The sequence below is a fragment of the Cibotium barometz genome, chromosome 41, assembly GCF_041138505.1.
Source record: "Cibotium barometz isolate CiBa-2024 chromosome 41, ASM4113850v1, whole genome shotgun sequence".
Lineage (NCBI taxonomy): Eukaryota > Viridiplantae > Streptophyta > Polypodiopsida > Cyatheales > Cibotiaceae > Cibotium > Cibotium barometz.
Genome location: NC_141086.1, coordinates 23,537,467 through 23,555,937, shown reverse-complemented (window position 1 = coordinate 23,555,937; position 18,471 = coordinate 23,537,467). Strand labels below are relative to the sequence as shown.

The 18,471-nt window shown below is 44.3% G+C and overlaps 1 protein-coding gene across 1 annotated transcript in view; it reads right to left on the bottom strand.

The window, feature by feature from the left end:
- The window catches only part of LOC147614793 (dynein-1-beta heavy chain, flagellar inner arm I1 complex-like), a 245,393-nt gene that overhangs the window by 211,889 nt on the left and 15,033 nt on the right, over positions 1–18,471 (bottom strand). The window contains exons 8-16 of the mRNA XM_086780141.1: positions 18,315–18,452; positions 17,919–18,164; positions 17,606–17,749; positions 8,030–8,152; positions 7,792–7,881; positions 6,346–6,687; positions 4,975–5,139; positions 3,472–3,645; positions 3,157–3,302 (exon numbers count right to left, since the gene is read on the bottom strand). Coding sequence (XP_086636267.1) covers positions 3,157–3,302; positions 3,472–3,645; positions 4,975–5,139; positions 6,346–6,687; positions 7,792–7,881; positions 8,030–8,152; positions 17,606–17,749; positions 17,919–18,164; positions 18,315–18,452 — 1,568 coding nt within the window. The remainder of the gene's footprint in view (positions 1–3,156; positions 3,303–3,471; positions 3,646–4,974; positions 5,140–6,345; positions 6,688–7,791; positions 7,882–8,029; positions 8,153–17,605; positions 17,750–17,918; positions 18,165–18,314; positions 18,453–18,471) is intronic.

The window sequence follows — 18,471 nt, the reverse complement described above, 5'->3', positions numbered from 1 at the left end:
CTGCAGCAGGAGGGCATCCCACAGACTAAGGCAAGCTTGACTGGGGGTTTCAGCAGGCAGGTGGGCAGTTGTACGAAGAGCAACAACAAGAGATTGAAAGAATGGATGTAAATCAGAAAAACAGCAAATAGATCTTGCAAAGAAACACACGTGCAAAAGAACTGAAGTAGAAAACTTGTTATCTGCTGAAGTAGAGCACGAGGGCTGCCCGTAGGTGCATACAACCAACAGCAATAGCTGAATAATGATGTGCTAATGATGCTAACCCAAGCCACCTATTTATAGGTTGGACAAGAGCTGGTCGGCCAGTATAAAAACAGTGGGCTGGCCGACTCTCCAAAAAATACTAAAATAATGTCTAAAAAATAGACAAAAATAGAAAAAAAATCTAAAATAAGATGAATGCATGGCCTCATAAATCCGGCCAGATACAGCATGAAATATGCACATATATGCCCAATCTGGAGATGATAATGCAACACCTCCTCTTCAATGCCAGATGGGCGGACCAACTCCAGCATGCTGAAGAAAGACCTCCAAAGAGTCTGAAGGAACAACCTCCTCATAAAAGGCACAAAGCTTGCGAAGATATGGTACATCTGAATACCTAGAAGGTCTTCGGAAGAAGCCACAAGAAGATCGAGAAGATATCGAAGACGAAACAATAGGATCAATCTGAAGAGAGAAGCCCTCAGGAGATGGAACCATAGATGGTACCTCCTCTGCATCCGCAAGTATCGGGACCGAAGTAGACTTCTCCTCTGAAGAAGAAGGAAATGAAACAACCATTGGAACAAACTGATCACTAGTGATAGTAGAAGTTGTCAGGTTCAAAGTAGGGACAAGCTCCAAGATAGTGGAAGATGCCTCCTCAAAAACATAAGAAGGAGAAGCAAGTGCCAAAGTCTCGGCAAAATCATCCACCTGCCCAGTAGAAGAACCACTATCCTCCTCTAAAAGAGACGAGAAAATCTGCAATAATAGCATCAGCATGAAACAACACAAGGGAAGGGAGATACTCATCCAAAGGAATTAGAGGAACTGATAAGGTCTCTATCAGAAACTCCTGTAAATAATCCTCTGTTGCAGATAGGGCACTGACTTCTGAATCAGAAGTCTCCTCTGTGACCACCAGGACTCATCCTGCTCCTGTGAAGATGAAAGAACAGGGGGATCATAGACAGCAAGAAAAGCCATCTTAGCATGAGACTTCGTACCCTCCTCTGTCGTTGGCGAAGTATCTAAACCATCTGTCATGGGTGAAGTGTCTAAGCCATCGGAGGAGGACTCCTGTTTTGCTTTAGCTTTGGCTTTAGCTTTGCGGGAAGCAGTCCGTCTGGCAAAACATTTCGCCTCAGAATGACCAAGTCGGCCACAAAACTCACAAGATTCCTTCATCTTGGAACCCTTGTTGCTGTCAGAATCGTCATCGCCAGAAGATGGCTTTGCGGTGACTTTCTGCTTGTTGTTGTTAGAGTTCCCTTTTCCGCCTTTGCCTTTGTCCTTGCCTTGTTAGAGGCAACAAAAGCAGACTCTGACTTGCCTTTTCCGCAAAGCATGCACTTGTCGTGGAGATAATTCACGACTTCCTTAAAAGGGGGGAGAGGATCACGGAAATAGATGTGATCTTTGAAAGAGTCAAAGGATGATGGGTTGTTGATTGAGCTCCCATACTCCTCAAGCTGCCTCTTGATCCTTGTGAATTTCCCAATCTTATCAATGATATTATTTGAGTCACTGATGGTAATCTTCTCAAGATCCGCCTCCAACTTAACAATCTTCAAGGAAGATACTCTCCCGAACCTCCTCTGAATCTCATTCCACATCTGACTGGCATCCCTCTAGGAAGATATGAATTGTGCCTGGGTAGATGGTGTCATACAATGGATGATGATGAGACAGGCCCGTGCATCCAAAACTCCACGAAACGCGGGATCCACCAAGTGAGGAGTGGTGACAGAGGGCCACACACCTGCTCCTTCAACAAGCAATTGCGTATAAAACGACCAAGTATGGTAGTTGGTAGCAGTCAGCTTCATGGAATCACTCACTTGAGGGGGTGAATAGGATGGCACATGGGAAGGGGTTGGGATGAGGGTTTGTGGGAGGGGAGAAACAAGAGAAGTGGTGGTGGCGGGGAATATGGAAGGAAAAGAAACAGGAATCTGGGAATAAGGTAGAGAAACATGAAGCTGGGAAGAAGAACCCTGTGAATTTGGGGCTTGGGATCGGGGAGAAGAAAAGAGAATCCCCGAGTGAGAAGAATGACTATGACCAGAACCCATATCTCCGATAACGCAGCAGAATCCTCCTCTTCAACAGAGCTGATCAGAAAATCAGCAAACTCCTCGAAAGCTGAGTGCAGCAAAGAGAAAGGAAGGAGAAGAAGGGATGGGAGGGTGGGAAACCAAAAGGAGAGGTCAGAAATGACTCCCCTAGGTTAAAACCCTGTTGTAGCACCAAAATACGGGGCTGAGATCTGAAAGCACAGATCTCAGGCTGAAAACGCAGCACCTCTATGGAAAACGCAGCTCCTCAACAGAAAACGCAGCTCCTCAGTGGAAAACTCAGCTCCTCAATGGAAAACGCAGCTCCTTAGTGGAAAACGCAGCTCCTCAATGGAAAACGCAGCTCCACAACAGAAAACGCAGCTCCTTTGTATATGTAGATGCGGTGGATCTTTGCCTACAGCAGTAGATGTAGAAAACGCAGGTCCCTTTGTAACACTGGGCTCAGATACCATGAAAGAATGGCTGTAAATCAGAAAAACAGCAAATAGATCTATTGCATCAATTGTGGCGCTAATAACGGCGCTTATAGCAGCGTAACGTAAAACGTTGCAAATAAACTCCGCTAATGATGCCTTCTCTTGTAGTGCTTAGGCTTTATAGTGGTCTATTTTATTCCCTATATCATTATCTATCTTAGACCTACATATGCCCTTATCCTCCTCCTCTACTTTGCTTTTTATTGTTGCTATGAGCTTTTATATATGTCACAAAAATCATGTTATACTCCATTTGGAAGTTAGAAAACAAGCCCACTTATGATTATTGTAAAAACAGAAGAACATATGGATAACCAAGACACAATGCACTGGCCATACAATAAACAGCCTCATTCATACCTTTACATGTGATTGGAACCAGAGTCTACCTGCGGATGTAAGCATCCTTATCTTGATCCCAGACGCTTTTATATTTTTTTTCCCAATATTGCAAGTATTGCTGGACCCTATCTGTTACTCCTAAGACCCCTGCTGTGATCATCATCAGTACCTCTTCTTGGTCCATGGCAATGATCTGAAAGTGATTTCACTACATGTTCGTCTCAAATAGATTTTTTTTAAATTTGTAGCTCCCAAAAAAAAAAACCTTGTAGTAGCTCTAACATGAACCTCAAAAAAATGAAACCTTATTTTCTCCTATTTTATCAAAAAAAAGGCATAAATCTCATGATTAAGGAATCTACCTCAAAAAAACTTGGCAAAGAGACATAGGAAGGATTCAGCATTGTCTTGGTGTTAGACTGTTGAGCAGGATATTCAGATCCTTGACCATTGAACCGTTGCTCCCGCAATCGTGGAACAACAGAAATTACTGTGACCAGTTCCCTTGCCACTGTTTGAACTACTTCAAGTAGCTCCTGCAAAGTTTTTTTTTTGGGCAAGAAACAAGACTTCTATTAAGTATGAACAAAACAATACAGAAACTTGGCCAAAATCCAGTTAAAAAACATCCCAAAAGACAAGGTGTGCGTAGCGAGTCTGGGATTTGATGATGCCAAAACTTTTGCTCCTGCAAAGTTTTGGGCTTCACATAAGACCTCAACTACTTTTAAGTTTCATATCAACTCAAGTATTATGGCAGAACACCATATGAGCTCATTAGTAAGACACTATAATCTTCGCCTATTGTGATCCCATGAACCAAACACTTTCATGGTAGGACACAAGATCAACACATTGATTACAGATGATTAAGGTCCTACTTGTCACAGCTTGGTACATCACAACTTGTTAGTGCTTTTCACTTTCATGTGTTGGACAACATAGGAAGCCATTCGCAACTACTTATGGTCTAGTTCTGATGGTTCGCACAACTCCAGATCTAGGGTTTCTTTAAAAACTTCTTCTCAAACATGAGGGTGGTTTGGTGAGTCCAGGTATGCAGGGTAGGGCACTGCTGACAAAACTGATAGTTCATAGTCTTGACCCTTCTTCCAGGCAATTGACTAGGAAGAGTTATCTCACACATCAGATTATGCTGTGTAATCCCTTGAGAACACGTGCTGAGTGCAAGCCTAGCTTGAGGTGGAATTTTATACCATTTTACCAGCCTCTAAAGTTTTAGGTCATTGTTCAGGTGTGGTGAAAATTTAGATGTGGCTTTTGTAACCTCTTCCTGATACTTCGGATGAGATTGATTGACAACCATTATATGGAAAGGAGGCAAGCCTTCAGACTATGGAGTGGTCCAGATAGAAGAACTTTAATCCCTTTGCATTTGGTTCCTCTGTTACCCTTCAGTAAGGTTCATCCCCTTGCATTATTTTTCAGAGCACTTCACTCTCGAGTAGACACTGACTAGGAGATTTTGAGGAGTTAAGACTGCATAACAGGTTTGGAGATCTCACTGTACAAAGACCAGTATATTTGGACTTCACCAATTATTTGGTCAGATATAACTTCTACCCTTGCACCAATATGGAGCAGGATTCAAGGATCTTCAAAGACAGACCAGTTATCCCCTTCAGGTCTGATACACGTTCTAGGATTTTTTGGTATCAGCACATAGGGTCCTCATTGTGATTATTTTACACATAGTACAAGTTTCCATTTTGCAAAAATACATATGTATACAATGAAAAAGAGCTGTCCATGTGCCATCATCTAATAAGCAGTCACAAATGTGCGATTGGATTCAAAGTAGGAGGACAATAATGTGCACAAAAATAGTCAGGTTATTGACAAACCTGAACTGATGGTACAAGCTTTACACTGCTTGATGCTTTTTCCAGCACTGTAATTGTGTTGAACATGGGAGAAGCTGTTTTTGAATCGGCATTCACAGCATTTGAAAGATCCTGTAATGATCTTGTCACTGTTGCCCGCAAGGAAGTTTCTATTGAACTTTCAACCTACATGAAGAGCCATTGACTTGCTCTTTAAAGCCTTGAAAGAGGCAATAACATCAGTAGCAATAATTTTGATTACTTCCTGCCTTGAAACACAGTCATCAAAACCTTTTATCACAGGGAAATTCTTAATTACTTCCTTCTAATACTTTATTCATCACCATAGCCATTGTTAGTTATGCCATCAAGAGACTCCATAACTGGGGGAAGGCAATGTATCTAAGGCTTCCTCTTTGTACTCTGTGTCACCTTTTGGGGTGATGGATGTGGAATGACGCATCCTCAGTCTTTCTGCTGTGAGTCCCCAAGATATTTTAAGCCATCCCCTATGGTGCTAGTCTGGCTCTACGCCGCTGTCCTTGGACTTGGATTGAGTATCATACATTTCTCATGGCCTGCACTGCCTTAAGGAGAGTCAGTGTGCAGATGTAATCATCTCGTTGTGTGTCTGCAAATGGGCCACACATCTCTGGTAATTGTACTTTGTGACCATGCACAAGAGGCAATATTCTTCCTTGAATAAGCAATCTCAGATCTCAAGATTTTCTGGACAAATGAAGTAAGGCATGCTCCTGTCTCCACCCATATATCATAAACTTGCATTTTCAGAGATCCCTGTGGTCTAATGTCTACTCTACCTCACAGCTTCTCTCTGCATGCATCCAGTGCGATGAGGCACGCAGCTGCCCCAACAATGCATGTGACAGTAAAATTCCTAGGTATTTGGGCATCTATATAACCCCTCCTCTCTTAATGTGATCTTCATATAAGCTCATCCTCAATGCAAGTGTGGCTGGTTGGATCCACATTCTATGGAAATAAAGCTGCCTAAGGTCAACTCACATCACTCTGCTTCTCTCCTCCCAGATCAAAACAGGCAGGCGGTCCACAACGGCTATCATTAAGTAGCTTTCCCGATTTCCCTGGAGCCTGTCACCCTTTCCCTGTATTTGGCTAGATAGTTCATTTATAGCCCCACATGTTAGATAGTGGATCTGGTATTGGTGTCAGCATCACACCTACCACCATTATGTCCACAGAAGTTTGGTGACAATGCACTAGAGGTAGAACCAGCCATAATTTGCTTCAGCCTCTAAATTTGACTCTTACTCAAAATCTGAAATTCTCAAAAGATAAAAAAGCATAGCATTCGATGGCATGTAAAAAGTGTAAATTTTAAAAATCAAGAAAATGGAAGATGATCGTTACCTTTTTTTTGAAATCCTCCCATTTACTGCGCACATCACTAGTTTCACCTGCACATTTTTGATATGCTGCAGAAATCGTTTCCTTTATGTTGTTGAAAGAATTTTTAAGTTGTGTTTGCATATTTGCACGATGTTCAGTTTGCCTTGCGTCAAACTCTCCTATATCATATATTTTTTTCTTGTCAATGTTCACAAGCCAAGATGTGCTGATTGCACTACAAATCTGACTGATTTTCTTCTTTGCCATTCTTATCTGCACGACAGTCTCTTCTAGCACATGACACTTGACAAGTACATCTTGAAGAAAGTGTTCTAAATCCTTTGGAGGAGTCAACCATGTCAGCTGCAATTGTGATTAAAATCTCTTAGAACTTATCCAAATTCAAATAGGTTCTATTTTTTACTTCCCTTGACTGACCAGATTTGCCAAACAACTTAAAAAAGATTCGGAAGTGGAGTCTTTGGCTTAGATTTCCAAAGCAGAATTGGGATGGACTAAGCTTGGAAAATAAGGTATTCTTCTGACAGTCTGATTCTTTTAGCTTTTTCATCTCCTTGAAGCCCAAAACAGCAGATAAGAATAATAAACTGAGCAGCTAGCTGCAAGTCTACACCACATCCCAGGACTTTCTCAGTGTCTTTGCAGGATTTGGAGTGATATTATTCACACCATCATGGCTACCTCGGCCAGAATCCAGGGATCTTCGAGGGCTGCGGAAAGGAAGCGCGACCAGTTTATGAGAGAGTGGGACATTGGTATCTTTTTCACGTCCTCTCATTCAGGACCCTATTGGCAGCACAGGGCTCCTGATTGGTTGAGATCTCCACCTTTCTTGGTGTGAAATCTCCATTTTGTAAAAAATTTTCATACTTAATAGAAGTCTCCTTTCTGAAAAAAAAAAAAGAAAGACAATGGGTCCTCCCTAATAAGAAAAAATCCCCAGTGAGGGAGGTCAAGACAATGGAAGGGGGATATGACGAAAAGAGCCATGGTGTTTTCCTTTGACCCCACTGGTAAGAAACAAGCATTGGGGCAAATCCAATACACGGCATTGCAAGTTGCAAGGCTATCCTGTAGGGCACTTTATTCATGAACTTCTTCCATATGTGTTTTATTATTCTGCTCCTTTGTTTTGTGTGCCTGCAGGAAAACCAGCAGATTCCCTGGAAACTCTAAGAACAAAGACAACAAAGAAACAGCCTCTGAAAGAATATGTGGAACCACTCAAGGAACCTCCAATTAGGTTCTTCTTGTCTTCCCAGGCAAAGTAATGGGTGGACCCTCATGTCGAATGTGGTGGCATCTGTGAAGATATTCAAACTAGTACTATTGGAATTTTATATTTAAAAAAAGTGGAATAATCTAATATTTAAACATTTACAAAATCGAATAAGCATGTAAAGGCTGATTTGAAGCACAGTCTAGGCGCGTGCTGGTTAAAAATACCTTTTCTAAGCCTGGATTGATGGCACTAGTCAAATGGCTTATACGATCTGCTACCAAACCCCTTTCTTCTGCATCCACTGCTCCTAAAATCTGGCAATGCCATGAAAAACATACAAGTATGTGTATAGATATCACAACAAGATTTGCATTTCCTGGTCAATAAGCATTGCTGGACCAAAGTTGCATAGGTTGTGTTATATCCAGGATAAAATATACAATAAGGTTGTGTTAGGCTGACCTTGTTGCAATCACGTATAACTATTAAAGTGTTTGCTCTCAACACCCGAAGCTCATTTTGTCCTTCTAGAATATCTGAGGCCATTTCTGGTATTTCCAAGCCCAAACGCCTCCAATAACGAACCTGCTGTCCAACAAGTAAAGAAAAAATTGAAAACAACAAAAAGAGCACTTAAATTGAGCCTTGTGTTACAAACTCGTGCTGCCCACTGATTATAAGACCTACACAAAGTGCCTTGCAAGAAGACATGTATGCTAAGTGACACTTACTCTCCATTTTATTTCTCAATTCAAATTGTTTCACACCCCTTTCAAGAGAAAATATTTAATAAGAAGTACAAAGACCTGAAATCATTGCAGACAAGTGAAAATCCAAATTCCTGTAAAATACAATCAGTGTGATCTTTCTCAGAAACCATAGCAAGCATGTGTTTGGGCTGCTAGTTTTGCAAGGTTACACTAAATTCAGATAATTTGCCCCCATGGCTTGCTGCTCCACTACCGGTAACCTGCACCAGCCCTAAAATTTCACTCCCTGCTACCAAAAACCTTTATGCCCCTGATTGCAATTGTAGCTGTCGCTTGCCATATCTGCCTGTTTTGGCCTACCCAGCCACCCAGACTGCTCTGACCCCACCCTGCCCTTAGCTTCTCATATCCCTGCCCACTTCCCATACATTCTAAAGATAAAAGGCCACAAAGCTCCCCGACCATGGAAGCTACGTCAGAAGACATATTTCTTCTCCCATTGAGTTTTTGTGGTCTCAGATTTAGTGCTTTACTACAGCCCATGAGAATCACCACCTAAAATATTGAAGGCTATGCCTAACAGCTGCAGGAAGCATGAAGCATGCCATTTCACTCCTCTATTGTGCAGGGGCAAATTGACTTTTTTATCTTAATCTCCAGAGAGAGCACAGTTCTTGTCAAGTCACAGGCTAGATACTCCTGGTCCAAGGATAAGTTCCAAAGACATCCTCCATTCTCCTACTCAAGTAGGAGTACTAAGGGTAGATTCCATGCCAACATTGACATTATTTTTATGTTGAGGAGTGAGATTTTGATAAACAAGGCACAATTTTTTATTGCTCCAAGTACTACCACTTCACACCTTCCAGTGCCAATGGTTCCCCCTTCTCTATCCGCCAGAAACAGAGATTCAGCTCCCAATGTGCAATATCTTCACACAGAGCGATCCTGTGCTTCATTGCCAAGATTTCAGACTTTCAAATTTCAGACTAGAGCACAAAGCAGAGGCCCTTTACAGGTGATGCTGTAGAACATTAGAGGAAGGACTTGACACACCTACTGGATCAAATACCTCTCAAGCAATTCAAAAGAGATGATTAGGAATCTGCACGATGAGAGACATGATATGGACCCACCAACATAAAGGGCACACTATGTGGGGTTGCCTTAATAAAACATCATCTAGGTTCCTAAGTCAGTGAGCTAACCATCTGCAACATAGAGGGAATAGAGCCCTCATAAACATTTGGGGTCATGAATTAGCGAGCTAGGAAGCTCCTCCTTAAGTAATATAATATGTCTCTCTTGATATGAGATGTAAGCAATGTGCCATCCTCTCTGGCCTCTATGCATCTCCAAACGCAATGGTGAATGGATTCTGATGATGCAGTAGAGTCACTTAAGATCACGAAGGAAATCCATGCGTATGCATTTGCTCTGATACTGCTATATCAGATTAGCAAGCAACTCCTCTCCCTCAGGACAGCACACAAGGAACTGCAAGGGGATACAATGATGTGTCACACCTATTCATCTCATTTGCCACATAGACAGTTGCACGCCAAAGTAATGTGGCACTTACACTATCCATATTGACCCGTCATTGCATTTGATTTCACTCTTTGAATCAATCAGATCACTAAGAACATTTCATAAGAAGACAATGTGCACGTTGTATAGAAGGGATCTTTCCACATACAAGACACAAATCCCAAATTGCACAAAAGATAATAGAAATAAACTCAACATGCGGCTTCCTTTGGTTGGGGGCACCTAAGACGGAAATATAGAAAATATGATGGAGGTTGTATCCTACTGCAAGGTAAAAGAAAACCTCAATGACATCATCAACTACTGAGGAAATGTTGTTGGCACCTAAGACGGAAAAATAGAAACTATAATGGAGGTTGGATCCTACTGCAAGATAAAGGAAATTACCTCAATGACATCATGGACTACTGAGACAATGTGGTTTCTGATAGAGTCCCTTGTATAAATGCCCACGTGACATTTGGTACATTATTTAAGTTTGCAGAATCTCAAACCACCCATAACCAATAATATTCCTCACAAGATGCATACAATGATAGCCAGCCTTTCAGTCCCCTCTAAATCTGTCAACACCTTCAAAAAGGGAACCCCTAAACCTAAGGACAGTGCAAGACCATGTCCCGGTATGAGAACACCCGCTCATCTGTGTATGCCACCTATGAGCCTGACCTCACAATTGATGTGTAGACCACAAGTCATGGCTGCTCAATTGGTTCTATTGAACATGTAGGCTAGTAAGGATGCGAGTGGGCAGAATATGCCAAATACAGGACGGTGAGGACCGCATACTAGCTCCCCGAACCCTGACCTGCGCCCCTCCGCCTCTGTGGGGCTGCTTCGCCCCCTCCTTCCTCCGCCTCCCTTCCTTCCTCCATCGCTGCGCCCCTCCGCCCCTGTGCCTTCTTCGCCCCCATCCACACTCCGCCTCCCATCCTTCCTCCATCGCCATTCGCCCCTGCCTCTGCCCGCCCTTCTTCGCCCTCCAGTTTGCCCTGTTTCACCTCCCCTCCTCTCCCCGCCTCCCCTCCTTCCTCCGCCTCTTCCCTCTGTGCAGCCCTCTTGTGCTGCCCTTCCCCCGCCCTTCTTCGCCTTTGCATCCAGCCATCTCCCCCTTGCTTCCCTTTCCTTTTTGCTTTTCCCTTTTCCACCCTCCCTTCCTTTCCTCCGCCTCCTTGCCTACCTCTTCCCCTTGGTTCGGATTGCTCCTCATCTCAAGTCGGCCTTTTTCTTCGATTAGCATCATGGCTAATCATTCTCCCTCGGCCGGGCGAACCATTGTTTTTTCCGAAGCCGAGCGTGCGGTCCTCTACGCCGAAATAGAGAAAGACTCCAAAACGACCCTCATTGCCAGAATCTTTGGATCTCACCCGTCCCGTCTCCAGGCTCGGGATTGGGTCCTGGCACCTCTGCCTCCGACCTCGCTCTACACTTTCGAGATGTCAGGTTGCTTGGAAGAGGTTTCTTCCAAGTGGATTTTGATTCTTAGGACGCAGCCTCAGAGGTTTTGAAGGGCAGCCCTTTGCCATTGGGCCCGAGGAAGATATTCTTTCTTCCCTACTCCAGCTATTTTGACGCTGTTGAGGAAGACCGGAACCGTTGCCCGATTACTCTCAGATTCCCAGGTCTTCCTCGCGCATATTGGCCTATGTTAGAGGCCATCGGGTCTGCCTTTGGGCTGGTTCTTCAAGTGCCTCCACTTCACGCCTTGCCGACATCTTCTGCACAGGTGGTCATTGCCTCGGCGGATGTGTCCCCAGGGTCATGGTTCTTGCCCGTGACATTAAGCTCTTTGAGGACTATGTTTTGCTTCCGGGCCCTTGTGGCCCTTTGAAGCAACGTATGAAGATTGCAGGTAAACCCGATCAGTGCCGGGTTTGTCACCAATAGGGTCACTTTGCTCGAGATTGTCCTCGGGTTCGAGGTCGCAAGAGGCCTCGTAAGCATGCTTCTCAAGCGCCACCTCCCTTGGTTACTTCCCGTCCTTCAGTCCGCCAGGTGTGCCAAGCTGTCTCTCACGCCTGCCCCCCTGGTGCGATTGATGGGAAGGCCTCCTCGGATCATGTACAGATAGATGATGTTTCTAGTCAGAGGAATGTGTCAAATGATGCATCTTTGCAGAGAGATGATATCTCAGTTCAAGATGATTTTTCCGAGTCCTCTCTACTTGGAGGGGGCGATATGCAGGATGTTCAGCACAGTGGGGATCATGTATTGCAGGATTTTCAGCATAATGCCATTGCCCTTCAGGGCGAACATGTTTCTCGTACATATGCAAGTACTGTGCAGGGCCTCGGACAAGGGCGTGTCAGTGGACTTTGCCCCATGGATTTTGCCGTCCTCCAGCATTATGAGAGCCTCAAGCTGCCCATCGTCTTCTTAGATCGGGGGTCAAACCCTCTTTGCTTCCATGAGAATCGTCTCATGGAATGTTCAGGGCCTTGGAGGGCTTCCCACCCGTGGTAGGAAGCGCCTTCTGAAGGACCAGCTTCACCCTGTTGTTACAGGAGGGTCTATGGATGTACTTTTGTTGCAGGAACACAAATTGGATAGATCTCAGTGTGGCAAAACTGGTAAGATGCTTTCTGGCCACACCTTCTGGTCCTCGACAGTTGGGACTAGAGGGGGTGTTTGTATTTCAGTGGCAGCATCTATTATACCTCATGTTATTGGGCACGGTGTTATCATCCCTGCTAGAGCGCAGTGGATCTTGATCATGCATGAGGGTCAGAAATTGGGAATCTTGAATATCTATGCACCTAACGTGAGAGGTGAAAGGGTGGCCTTTTGGGACACCATTACAAATGTCATTCCCCACGTTGATCACTGGATAGTGGGAGGAGATTTTAATATGGTTGAGCAACCTTCTGACAAGAAGGGTGGACGCGAAGGGGGATTACACCCTTTGGAGCGAACCTCATGGGAGAGGTTTACGCTTTCCTTTTTTGGTAGGGATTGTTGGACTGAGGATGATTTCCAGAGAAGGCCAAATTCCTTATCTTTCTCTTGGCATAACCGCAGGAGCAGGGATGAGAGCATCTTTGCACGTCTGGACAGAATTTATGTGGATGATTGGTCCTTGGATAGAGGAGGCACCATTGCTATTATGCCTGGCACAACCAAATCCGATCATTGCCCCGTCGTTTTGTGTCTCAGGGAGCCTGGGGCTCGCTCGGCCTCTCCCCGTGTCCGTATCCCTGACTCTCTTTATCTAGATGCTCACATTTCCCTTGAGATCAGAGAGATATGGAGATCTTAGGATGGTCCTGATCCTCGTCATAATATTGCGCTAGTTCTTGAGAGGACCAGCCTTCATTATCATAGCACTGCCTTGTCTAAGAAGAAGGAGGCTCTGGACAAGGAGAGAGCTATTAGGCGTAGGATTGCTGCTCTTCAGAGGGAACATGAAAAGCATCCACATGCGGCTTGGATTACAGACCTCTTGACCACAGTTAGAGCAGAGCTGCAGTTAGCCATGGACAGGAGGGCTGAGTTCGCCTTTCATGCGAACGACGCCTTTTGGACTCATATGGGTGGCAGATGCAACAAAGAGTTTTTTCAGCACACAGGCCTTCCCATAGCAAGGATTCTGAGGTACTCTCAGGACTCACAGGGTGAGGTTCAGATTGAACCTGATAAGGTAAGGGGTATTGCTTCAGAATTTTATCGGTCTTTGGTGACTGGAGAGATGCCCTCTCCTCAGAGAGATGTGGCACGGCAGAAAGTTTGGGAGTGCATGCCCAGGCTCATTACAGATGCTATGTGTTCTTCCCTGAATGCCCCTTTCTCGAAGGATGAATTCCTTCACGCACTGCATGCTCTTTCCAGTGGTTCATGCCCAAGGGATGATGGTCTTTCTCCCGCCTTCTTTATTCTTTTATGGGATCATATTGGAGATGCTATCACTGTTGCCCTTCAGGAAATGTGGTTGTCGGGTATGATGCCTCCATACCTCACGGAGGGGCTGATTCACCTTATCCCCAAGAGTGGGGACAAGACTGACATCAAGCAATGGAGGCCCATAACCCTCCTTGGATCTGCATATAAAATTTTAGCTAGAGCCTTGAGTATAACGTTGTAGCCGATTCTCCAAAGGACTATCCATGATACCCAGAATGGTTTCCTCCAAGGAAGGAGTATATTTGATAACATTTTTTCTTTCTAGGAAGCTGTCGAGTGGGCAAAGTCTAGTCAACAGCCTCTTGCCATTCTCTTGCTTGATTTTGAAAAAGCATATGACAGAGTGGATTGGGATTTTTTGGAGGGCACTATGGCACACATGGGGTTTTCCCAAAATTGGATCAGAGGGGTGTCTTATAGCACTGTTTTAGCCTGTGGGGGGCGCGGTGAGCGTTTACAAACTTCCCATTCAGTGAGGCAGGGTTGTCCCCTCGCCCCTTTATGTACCTCATTGTAGCTGAGGCTATGAGCAGCAGATGATACAACGTTGTTCCTTGAGGCTTCACATGCTTGTTTATGTTCTTTCCGGACAGCCTTGGAGGCCTTTTGTTTGGCAGCAGGAGCTACTATCAATTGGCATAAGTCAGTTGGTTTTTGGGTCAGTGATTGTCCTCTTGCAGATTGGGGTACAGATGTTGGTTTTACTTGGATTGAGAGAGGATACTTTGCCAGATACCTTGGTTGTCAGGTGGGCATTGACATCTCCCCTACACAACAGTTTGTTCTAGTGCTCTTAAGCATTAAAAGCAAACTTCATCACTGGAGTAGGAGGAAGCTCAACTTGGCCTCTAGAGCTTTGGTGGTTAACCAAGTTTTGCTAGCCACAACTTGGTTTATCACTTCGTGCTGGACTTTTCATAAGGGCTGCATTGGCCAGCTTCGTCGCCTTATTCAGAACTTTCTTTGGTCAGGGCTTGATGGAAATGCACACACCAGGGCTAGAGTTGCTTGGGAAACCATTATCAGGCCTAAGCAGGAAGGGGGATTAAATATCATTAACCCTGAGGTGCAATGTAAGGCTTTGCTTTGTAAGCTAGTTGTTAGGGACTTTCTTCTAGGCACTGAGCCGTGGAAGGACTTTCTCATGCAGCAGATCACGAAGTGTGTCCCTGTTCGCGGAGGTGACTGGACTCTCAACTCACGCTTTATTTTTTCGGATGCAGTTCACCGCTCCCCTTCATCCCCCTGGTTAGCTCCCTCCTACGGGCCTAGGACTGCCTGAGGAGTTTTTTGCTGCACATCCCCCCGCGTTCAGCGGAGGAAGTTAACCGGCAGCCCATTCTGTGGAATGATTTGATCCTAGATGTGCATGGTAGGCCTCTTGGGGCAGCTATGCATATTCTTTGGGCTGGTTGGGAGATCCTATGCCCCACAGTGCTGGCTTGGAAGAGGTTTCACAGCCTCACCGAGGTACAGAGATTGGATTTCATGCAGCATTTGAGAGGCTCTAGCCGGAGGATTGCACAGATTGATGTAGCCATTCCCAACCACTGGATTATTGGATTTTTCTTGTTGGAAGGCCGTCATCATTCTTGGCTTGGGGTTTTTTCTGGAACAGGTGTTCCTCTTCAGGTTATGGGTCTCCCCTTGCCTAGGGAGGATGATGTACCGGTCTCTTTTTCTGTACAGGATGGATGGCAGCTGGAGAGATGTGACGTGCAGGACCTTATTGAGGGCCCCCAGATTCGTCCAGTCAGAGTTGTTGGCAGGTTAGAGAAGCACGTCTTTGTTGACCCCCCCCCCCCCCCCCAAGGATGATCACAGAGAGTGTTAGCCTTTGGTTGTTTTGTGGCTGCCCTATCAGACATTTGCATTGGGACCCCGGTGAGTTGGTGTGGAAGGATGCTTGTAACCCTTTGAAAAGCATGCCTTTTTTTAGTTATACGGTGCGGAATGCCAGACATCTTATCTTGGGACACATTGAGAGTGTCCCCACTCTTAGACCCCATTGGGAATCTTACGGCATTTCGACTGACATTCAGAGGGTTTTTTGGCGGAGATTGTGGCATTCATATAGGAAGCCACAGATTTCCTCCTTTAGCTGGGTTTCTCTTCATGGTGGTCTGGCCACCAATCAGTGGAGGTCTGTTTACTGGTGCTTGCCCAGCATGCCCTAGATGTGCAGGAGTTTCGGAGTCAGTTTACCATTGTTTATGGGAATGCAAGGAAGCACAGAGGGTTTGGTCTGCGATTGCACACCTCTTTGGTAGGATTAAGAGGGATGCTATCATTTCTTTTGGTTGACACAGTCTGGGCCTCAGCTGAGATTCGAGGGGACTGACAGGAGCTTGGCCATTATGGTTAGGCAAGGAGTTGCTCGGCAGTGTTGTCTTCAGGATTTGCCACTTTCACACTTTGTCCCTCCGGCACAGAGGTTAGATAGCTCTTGGGAGATTATTGCTAGCATTTCAGCCTGGAATATCTGGAAGGCTAGATGCACCAAGGCCATTGAGGGTACTCCCGTTCTTGTTTCTCAGTGTCTTTGCAGGATTTGGAGTGATATTATTCACACCATCATGGCTACCTGGGCCAAAATCCAGGGATCTTCGAGGGTTGCGGAGAGGAAGCACGGCCAGTTTATGAGAGAGTGGGACATTGGTATCTTTTTCACGTCCTCTCATTCGGGACCCTAGTGGCAGCACAGGGCTCCTGATTGATTGAGTTCTCCACCTTACTTGGTGTGAAATCTCCATTTTGTAAAAAAATTTCATACTTAATAGAAGTCTCCTTTCTCGAAAAAAAAGAAAGCATGGATTCTCCTTTTAAAAAAAGGGCCTTACAACCATGAGCAAGCTGGAACCTCGGCACAAGATGGTGAGGGTGAAGCATTGATTTCTGACACATTCATTAGGATATGCATGATAAATTTATTGGATGAGTCTTCCATGTTTGTAGGTCTATCTTCAGAACTGGGGTGTCTTTCCGTAAGTAGACTTGGTCTAAGGCCCAATCATGCACCACCTAGCCTCCCTCATGAAAGGTCTGCCAAGTATGGCATACAAATCTAATTGGTGCAAGAAATTCACCACTACGAATGTGTGATGATATCAAAACAAAAAAATATTCATTTTGAGCCGTTCCAAGACTCCCATGGATCTTGCTGATGTTTCATCGGGCATCTTTACGACAAGATCCATTCGTTCTAAGGCAGGTTTTCACCATTTTTTTCAGCTTTTTTTTGTAATGATGCTCACTCCTTCTCCACTGAACTACATGACTTATAGATAATGCCTAAATGTTTTTCAGAATGTGCTTGTCCTTTCTGTGATGCTTGTTTCTCAACAACAATTCTCAATAGCACTGGCGATTCCCCAGAATTTTTGGCCATTAATTTCCCCAGCAAGATTGCCAAAAGTGTTGATGGCTAATCCGACATGGCAAGATAGTCAGATAGAGAGTGTCTAGCTCTGTCAATGCCCATCCGCACACATGTGCAACCGACAAATATCACAGACTTCAAAGAACTAAAAGAACTATATGCTGAAGAACAAGTCGGAACACAAGAGAAGATTGCAGAAAACTGTAGGAAATAGTTTGGCAATACAAAATCCATTCAGAAAGTTTGGCAATTCCATTCATTAGGATATGCATGATAAATTGCATGTGGCAATACAAAATTCCATTCAGAAAGTTTGGCAATTCCATTCATTAGGATATGCATGACAAATTGCATGTGGCAAGTTTGGCAATACACAATTCCATTCAGAAGGTTTCTTTGAACTTTGCAGAGCTAAAGATAGATTATGAGGCATCAATATACATCTTAACACTCATTTTCTGAAATTTTTCAAATAAGTAATAATAATATCAGTGTGCATACCTCATAGAACAGACCAAGAAATGATTGGTCAAACTTTAAAAAGTAGAATCCATTACCGCCATCATCAAGGAGGCTCTTTTCCAGCTTTTTCATAGCATAAGGATCTATATTGTTTCCCCACTCCATGTGCTGGTTCCGAATAAACTGACAAACAAAACACGCAACAGCGGAAGAGATTCCAATGTTGTAAAAAATAATCAAGTTACTGAAAGCATTACAATATTTAAAATATAGCATCGTTTTAGTCAATGAGGTTATGCCAATCCAAGGATCTGTATTTTTTCCTCATAACTAGAATAATCAAAGGTCTCACCTGCTCAATAGATGAGATTATCTGATTATATTGAGCTGAAAGTTCGGAACCTTCTGCAATTTCGAGCAAGTAAGGTGCGGCCTTCATTAGAAGCAGCATTGGTGCTTTGAGCCTGCGCTGAAACTGCAGCGCCCACATAGCTGACCCAGCATAACGTGGATACGAATAATCCATCAAAGGACGCCTTCGCAGTTGATCAAATTGCTTTTTTATAACACCTAGCTCATTGCTAAATGACAAGCAGACCTGTAAATCCTAGCTTTAGTCAGAAGGTTGGGTTGAAACAATGATAATGGGCATAAAAATGAATTCTATAATCATAGATTCCTGTCATTTTCTTTATGAGAAGATTAGGAACGCATACAAATTTTTCATTGAAGACAAGGTAGGAGTAACCTGGTGTCCCATGTGTTCAACACACACACAGATGGGATGTCGCCGTGCCATCAACTTGAACGCCTCCATCAGTTCAATACTCTCAGACAGAGAGGCTGCATGGCGAAATGCCATAGAGATTATGTTTTGCATCATCACCTGGGCGCAAAAATAACAT